Below are 8,122 nucleotides of genomic sequence, written 5' to 3' on the forward strand. Positions count from 1 at the left end.
AAAAAAAAAAAAAAAAAAGATGATACATAACTTTCAGTTTGTCTGTGTTCTTATGCTAACACTGTATCCTCCCACCTCAGCCTCTCGAAGTGTTGGGATTATAGATGTGAGCTACCATGGCTAGCCTCTTCTTAATTTTACCATTTTAATGGGTATATATAATATTGTCTTATTGTGGTTTTAATTTTTATTTCCTTGGTGACTAATGACATTGAGCACCTTTTTATGTGCTGTTTATATCTTTGGCCTTTTCGTATCTTTTAAAAAATTATATTGTTACATATATTATTGTAAGTGCTTCCTACAAAAGACTGTACTGAGTACTTTTTTTTTTTTTTTTTTGAGACGGAGTCTCTGTCGCTTAGGCTAGCATGCACTGGCGTGATCTTGGCTCACTGCAGCCTCCGCCTCCTGGGTTCAAGCGATTCTCCTGCCTCAGCATCCTGAGTAGCTGGGACTACAGGTGCCCGTCACCATGCCTGGCGCATTTTTGTATTTTTAGTAGAGACGAGGTTTCACCATGTTGTCCAGGCTGGTCTCAAACTCCTGACCTCAAGTGATCCATCCACCTTGGCCTCCTGAAGTGCTAGGATTACAGGCATGAGCCACTGCACCCAGCTGAGTACTTTTTAAATTATATAAAATACACATAAAATTTACTATCTTACTCATTTTTAAGTGTACAGTTCAGTAGTATTAAGTATATTCACAATATTAAGCAACCAGTCTGCAAAACTTTTTCATCTTGCAAATCTGAAACTTGTATATCATATTTTGTGAAGTCTCTGTTAATACTGTTTGCCCTTTATTGGATTATCTTTTTATTATTGAGTTGTAGGAGATGTTTTTATGTTCTGAATATAAGTTATTTGTCAGGTCTATGCTTTGTTATTGTTTTCTCTCCTTCTGCAGCTTCTCTATTTGTTTTCTTAACTGTCTTTTGATGATATCTAATTTACTATACTTTTCTATTATAGTTGCTGCTTTCTATGTCCAGTCTAAAATATATTTGCCTCCTGTGTTTTCTTACAATAGCGTTGTAGTTTCCAGTTTTACATTTACATCTCCGATGCATCTCAATGAATTTTGTATGTGAGAAGTGAGGTAGGTCGGGCACGGTGGTTCACACCTGTAATCCCAGCACTTTGGGAGGCCGAGGCAGGTGGATCACCTGAGGTGGGGAGTTGGAGACCAACTTGACCAACATGGAGAAACCCTGTGTCTACTAAAAATATAAAATTAGCCAGGTGTGTGGAGCATGGCTGTAATACCAGCTACTTGGGAGGCTGAGGCAGGAGAATCACTTGAACCCAGGAGACGGAGGTTGCAGTGAGCCAAGACAGTGCCATTCCACTCCAGCCTGGGCAACAAAAGCAAAACTTTGTCTCAAAAAAAAAAAAAAATGAGGTAGGGAGGATCAAGATTTTTTTTTTTCCTTAGTGTACTTTTCTTTTCCAATTTAATTGCTTTGGCACCATTATAGAAAGTCAACTGATCATATATGTGTAGGTCTACTTCTGGATTTTCTGTTCTCTTACACTGATGCCTATTTTTTATGTTAACACTACACAATATTACTGTATCTTCATAGTGTGTCTGAAAATCTCTGTGAGTCTGCCAGCTTTATCCTTTTTCCAGACTGTTTTGGCAATTCTGAGTCCTTTGCATTTTCATATAAACTTTAAAATTAGTTTATCAAACTCTGTTTAGTAAGCATGCTGGAGTGATTGAGATAGTGTTTATACATTAGTTTGGGGAGAATGGACATCTAATAATATTAAGCCTTTCAGTCTATGAACATGGTATATCTTTGCATTTATTTAGGTCTTTAATTTTTCTCAGCATTTTTTGTAATTTTTAGTGTATACATCTTATATATACATTCTTGTTAAATGTATCCTTAAGTATTCATGTTTCTGAAATGGCTATGAACAGAATTTTAAAAATATTATCTTCTAGTTGTTTGTATATAAAAATAGAGTTGATTTCTGTATTTTGACTTTGTATCTTCTGACCTTACCAAAGTCATTTACTGCTTCTAGGAGCTTTTTTGTATATTCTGTGAAATTTTCATAGACACTTAACATCTGTAAGTAGTGACAGTTTTATTTCATTCTTTGCAATCTGTATGCCATTTTTTTCCTTGCCTTACTGCACTGGCTAAGACTTGGTACAGTGTTGAATAGAAGTAATGAGAGAGACGTCTTTCCCTAGTTCTCAATCTTGGAAAACGTTTAGTTTTTCACTATTGTATATGATGTCAGCTGTAGGCTTTCCTATTATTCCTATTTTCCTGAGAGTTTTTAATTATAAGTAAATGCTGAATTTCATCAAATGCTTTTCCTGCATCTGGTTTTTCTTCTTTATTCTGCAAATGGAGCGCAAAGTGAAGGAGCAACACCTTTCTTGAGACATGGCAGTCTCACATAGTAGCTCTTAAAGTTTCAATTTGATCATGACATAACTTCACTTCTGGTTATTACATCCTTCTGATTAAAGCAAATCACATGACAGGACTACACGTCTCTCTTTGGGAGGGCAGAGAAGTCACATGGCATGGGCAGGCCTGTATAGTCTTTTTACAGGGAGGGCAACAAATAATTGGGGTCAGTGATACAATCCGTCATGCACATTGTTCTTAATTATGTGTACAGGTTAAATATCCCTTATCCAAAATGCTGGGGACTAGAAGTGTTTTGGATTTTGGACTCTTTCAGATTTTGTAATATTTGTATATATATAATGAGATATTTTGGGGGTAGAACCAAAGTCTAAACACAAAATTCACTTATGTTTCATATACACCTTAGATGCATGGCCCAAAGGTAATTTACAATATTCTTAGTAATTTTGTATATGCAACAGTTTATGTACATTGACCCATCAGAAAGCAAACGTGTCACTATCTCAACCACCCCTGTGGACAATCTGTGGCATCATGTCAGCTCTCAGAAAGTTCCAGATTTTGGAGGATTTCAGGTTTTCGGGTTAGGGATACTCAACCTGTATCATAGATGTCTGTGTTAATGTGTTAGAAGAAGAAAATGATTTGGAAAGATAGGTGAAGTGTATCTTTTTCTGTATTTTGTAATTTTTATACAAAAATCTATTTTACAATGTAGGAAACATTACTTTTTGAGAAGAATATAAATCTGGTTTTATTTACTGCTGTGTTCTAAATATGATTCCTTGTTTTAGATACTCGGAATTAAAAAAAAAATACTCCGAATTTATAATCTGGAAAGGATCATTGTTTATTATTTTCACTCGTTCCTTCTGCCCACCTCACTCCCCCAGGTTGATGCAGAAACTGAAAAGCTAAAGTGATTCTTCTCCAGGGTCATGAAGACTTACAGAAGATTCATTTAGAGCAGGACACTATTTGAATATCAGAAAGCGAGAAGGAAATCTTGGGAAATTAGTTTCAGAGAATTTGAGGTAGTTTAAAATGTTTTAACCCAAGTAATCACCAAATTACTCTAAAAAAAAAACCTGAGAAGGCAAATTGATTCACCCTTTACAAATGTGTGTGAAGCACCTACTACTTTATCACCCACTCTACACTGGAATTTCGAGTGGAATAGCAAGCAAGCATTTCTAGACTGTAAAGGGATATCTATTACGATATAAAGGTGTGTTAGGATTGTAAAGGATGCATAAAGTATTATCAAGGATGTTTTTCTCAATTTTGACATTTGAGAGACCCAAGCAAGTAATCATAATAACTAAGATATTTGGTTACTTATAATGGGCTAAACAGAGTTTTATGCATCTTACACATATTCTTTTATTACTTATAAAAACTTCATAAGGTAGGTACTATTTTCTATGCATTTTATTAGTTGAGGAAATTAAGGTGCAAAGAAGCTAAGGAAATTGCCAAAGTCATCTGACCAATAAGTGGAAGAGCTACAATTTGAACTTGAGCAGACTTGCTTCAGAACCCATGATCTTAACTGCTGCTTACACCATGTCTGTAGAAAGAGTCTGTAGATGCAGTTTCAGGGTGTCACTGTGTCGCCCAGGCTGGAATGCAGAGGTGTGATCATGGCTCACTACAGCCTCCACTTCCTGGGCTCAAGTGATCCTGTTGCTTCAGCCTCCCAAGTAGCTGGGACTGCAGGCACGCACCATCACACCTGGCTGATTTTTTATTTTTATTTATTTATTTTTCTTGAGACAAGGTCTAGCTGTGTCACCCAGGCTGGAGTGCAGTGGCGCAATCTCTGCTCAATGCAACCTCCGCCTCCCAGGCTCAAGCCATCCTTTCAACCTCAGCCTACCAAGTAGCTGCGACTGCCGGTGCACACCACCACACCCAGCTAGTTTTTGTATTTTTTGTAGATACAGGGTTTCGCCGTGTCACCCAGGCTGGTCTCAAACTCTTGAGCTCAAACGATCTGCCCACGTTGGCCTCTCAAAGTGCTGGGCGTACAGGTGTGAGCCACTGAGCCCGGCCTGATTTTTTATTTTTTGTAGAGACAGAGTCTCGTTGTGTTGCCCAGGCTGGTCTCAAACTCCTGGGCTCAAGCAGTCCTTCGCCTCAGCCTCCCAATGTACTGGGATTACAGGTGTGAGCCACCGTGCCTGGCCCCTTATACCGTTTTCTAATACTATGATTCCTTTCTAAACAAGAGTTGAATCCAGGTTAAATATGTACATGAGAAAATGAGGTAAGCATAAAAACAAGGAGCCAAGTCATATCAGGCAGTTGACACACAGGTTTAGTAGATGAACTGGAAAACTGTACTTTGTATAGCTTTATTTTTGTATTAATTGTTGTGTATTATAGCTTAATAGTTATAAGCATGGGCTTAGAGTAAGACCTGGGTTCAAATTCTGGTTCCTTGCTTACTACTTTTTTGACCTTGTGTAGGTCACAGGTCAGCAAATAGAAGCTGCTGTTTTTTGGTGGTTTGGATAGCCTGTGGTGATGGCTGCATTTCTTTCTCTTTTCTTGATCAGGTGGATTTGTTTAAAAAGAGCCTTCTGTTGATTCCTATTCACCTGGAAGTCCACTGGTCTCTCATTACTGTGACACTCTCTAATCGAATTATTTCATTTTATGATTCCCAAGGCATTCATTTTAAGTTTTGTGTAGAGGTAAGTTAATATACTGCCTATTTTTTCATTTATTTTGTAATTGGCCAAATAGCATCTTAGCTCTAGATAGAACAGCAGCAGTCAAAACCATACAGGAACAGTTTATGTCATGAAAATCCTCTAAAATGTTAGCTGAGAAAAGGACTAGAAGAGGAATCTCTGGCTGAGGAGAGGATCTGTCTAGGATCCAGATCGCCCTCTGAGGTACTCCACTTGGATTTTCTCTGTTTTTCCCTTAAAACTACATCTTGAATGTGGTTAGAAATTGTCTTTGATCATCTTAAAGCTAAAATTGGCTTGTATCTGCAAAATAACTCCTGTAGAATAAACTATAACCCAGTGGAATCAATTAACAAAGTATTAGTGTTCAGCTAATAAACAGTTCAACAAGATGGAGGGATACAAAATCAAGAAAAATGAGTAGGTCTCGGGATTTTCCTGCACTATCAAGAACCAGTAAGAAAATGTAACTGGGAATAAGATTCCATTTATAAAAGAAACAAAACATAAATAACCCAGGAATACGCCCTAGGAAGAAATGTGGAAATTCTTTATGATGAAAACTCCCAAAGCTTTAGGTACTTAAAAGAAATCTGTACAAAACTGTAAAAGTATTTGAATGAAATATGGAGAATATTGTGTTCACAGAGTGGGGAAGGACTTCTTACATGGGACCCAAGAAAAGACATAAGGAACAATTGGATAAATTTAACCACCTCCTAATTTAAAACTTCTGTGTATCATAAAGTTAAAAGACAAGCAACAGACTTGGAGAAAATATGTATGATGTAAATAACAGAAAATAATTATCCAGAATACATGGGAAACTCCTACAAATGAATAAGGGGAGGATAAAAGGACCTAATAGAAATGGACAAAGGCTAATTTAGTAAATTTTAGGAAAAATGCAAATAACTATTTAAAAACACATGGAGAGGTGTTCAGTCTCACCAGAAATAAAGGAAATGCAAATGAGAACTACACCAGTTACATTTTTTACCCATTGTGTTAGAAAAAGTGATGCTGTTCAAATGTCTATGTAAGGAAATAGGCATTCGCATATTTTCTGGTGGAGTGTGTAAATTGATACAGCCGCTTGGGGACAGCTGCAGTTCTCATCAGTTCCAAGTGCCTTGTAATTAAGAAGATGCACATTCTGTGGCATATCAGCTCCATTTCTGGTATCTACTCCGTAAAAATGCTTTATCTGCAGACAAGGATGGGGCATGTGCTAGGATGTTCATGGCAGCGTTGTTTATAATAGTGCTAAATAAAACAACCCAAATTTAGCTCTAGCAAGAGAATATAGCTAAATACACTATGGTACAGTATACCCATACTATTAAACTGACCATAGCAGTTAAATAGAATATACTAGACCTTCAAGTCCTCAAATGGAAAGATGTCCAAGGCATAGAGCTTTAAAAAGCCAATTGTGGAATGATACGGTATAGTACATTTATAGAAAAAAATACATGTATATGTGTATATATACAAATACATGCAGGTGTATGTGTAGGCACATACATACATATATATTTGTAAGTAAAAAGATAGGATCTTACCATTTTTGATATCAATGATTATTACCTTTGGGTAAGTGTAGAAAAGCAAGACTAATAGTTAAAGGTGATTCGGCCTTATTTAGGATATTTTTAATTATAAGGAGAATATTTTGGCCTTATTTTGGGATTTTTTGTTTTTTTTGTTTTTTTTTTTTACAAGGAGTATATTTTCTTGTATTATTTGTTTAATTAACATTTAATTTGAAAATTAAGTTTAATGCAAACTATGAGGAAAAATCAAGTTTTCAAAATTCACATTTTCATTTCCAAGAAATCCAGGAAAAAAATACCCCAAAAGGGAGAAGCCTCCTGGGCCCAGAGTTCTCACAATACCAGGTGTGAGCATCTTTTCCAGTTCCCTTCCCCTAATTCCTTGCCTTTCTCTCAACCAACATATTCCCGTACCGGCCAGAGCCTGTCTATGTTGTCTCTTTCCTAGACAGACCTGCAGAGATATAACCAAAAGTGCAGCCATATCAGTGCCTTTAAGAATCAGATTCTGACAGGCAGAGGAGGGCAGAGGTGTTGGGAAAATTGTTTCCTGTAGGAACTATTTACTGTGCCTCTTGCTTTGTGCCAGGCACTGATGCCAGGAGTCAGGTAGGGCCAGACACATGTTCGCCTTCATGGAGTGAATGATGGTTAAACAGGATTTTGTTTGTAAAACACACAGTTGGGTTCAAGTCGATTCTGAATCATTAGGGCCTGGTGCTGCACAGTAATAAAAATTCATCTTCTGAATTTGTGCCCAAGCCCTCCTGCAGAGTTCCTACCTTTTCAGCAAAATTACAATTGGCCTAATAATTTTGCATATTTGCAAAAAGACGCTAAGAACAGACTCCTTTTAGGTGATAACTAGAAGTAATTTGGAGCCAAGTCATCTGGGCAGGTGGGGTCAAGCTGTTTTTTGTTTTAAGAGGATGTAGGGGTTGTAGAAGTGGTGCTTAACTCAGTTAGGGGCCAGTATTTCCAAAGAACTGACGAAAAGTGTTTGAAACAGTCACTACATAAATGTGTAGATTCCACGGCAGCAGCGACTGCAAGAGCTTTATTCACTAGTGTCCCCGGCACTTGAACCATTATAGATGCTCAGTACATTTTGAGTGTAGGTGACCATTTTTAAGGACACATCTTTTTTGCCTGTATTTTACTTAAGAATTTACCTATACTGGCCGGACAGGGTGGCTCACGCCTGTAATCCCAGCATTTTGGGAGGCCAAGGTGGGCAGATCACAAGGTCAAGAGATAGAGACCATCCTGGCCAACATGGTGAAACCCCGTCTCTATTAAAAACACAAAAATTAGCCGGGCGTGGTGGCGGCGCCTGTAGTCCTGGCTACTCGGGAGGCTGAGGCAGGAGAATCGCTTGAACCTGGGAGATGGAGGTTGCAGGGAGCTGAGATCGCACCACTGCACTCTAGCCTGGGGGACACAGCAAGACTCCGTCTCAAAAA

The 8,122-nt window shown here is 37.8% G+C and overlaps 1 protein-coding gene across 2 annotated transcripts in view; it reads left to right on the plus strand.

Annotated features, from left to right (window-relative positions):
* The window catches only part of SENP5 (SUMO1/sentrin specific peptidase 5), a 50,913-nt gene that overhangs the window by 36,359 nt on the left and 6,432 nt on the right, over window positions 1–8,122 (plus strand). The window contains exon 6 of one of the 2 annotated variants that reach the window (XM_011961181.1): window positions 4,966–5,103. The exons of the other annotated variant lie outside the window; for it this stretch is intronic. Within the exon in view, the coding sequence (XP_011816571.1) occupies window positions 4,966–5,103 (138 nt within the window). The remainder of the gene's footprint in view (window positions 1–4,965; window positions 5,104–8,122) is intronic. 2 annotated transcript variants of the gene reach the window in all.

Source organism: Colobus angolensis, unplaced genomic scaffold (assembly GCF_000951035.1).
Source record: "Colobus angolensis palliatus isolate OR3802 unplaced genomic scaffold, Cang.pa_1.0 Scaffold54, whole genome shotgun sequence".
Lineage (NCBI taxonomy): Eukaryota > Metazoa > Chordata > Mammalia > Primates > Cercopithecidae > Colobus > Colobus angolensis.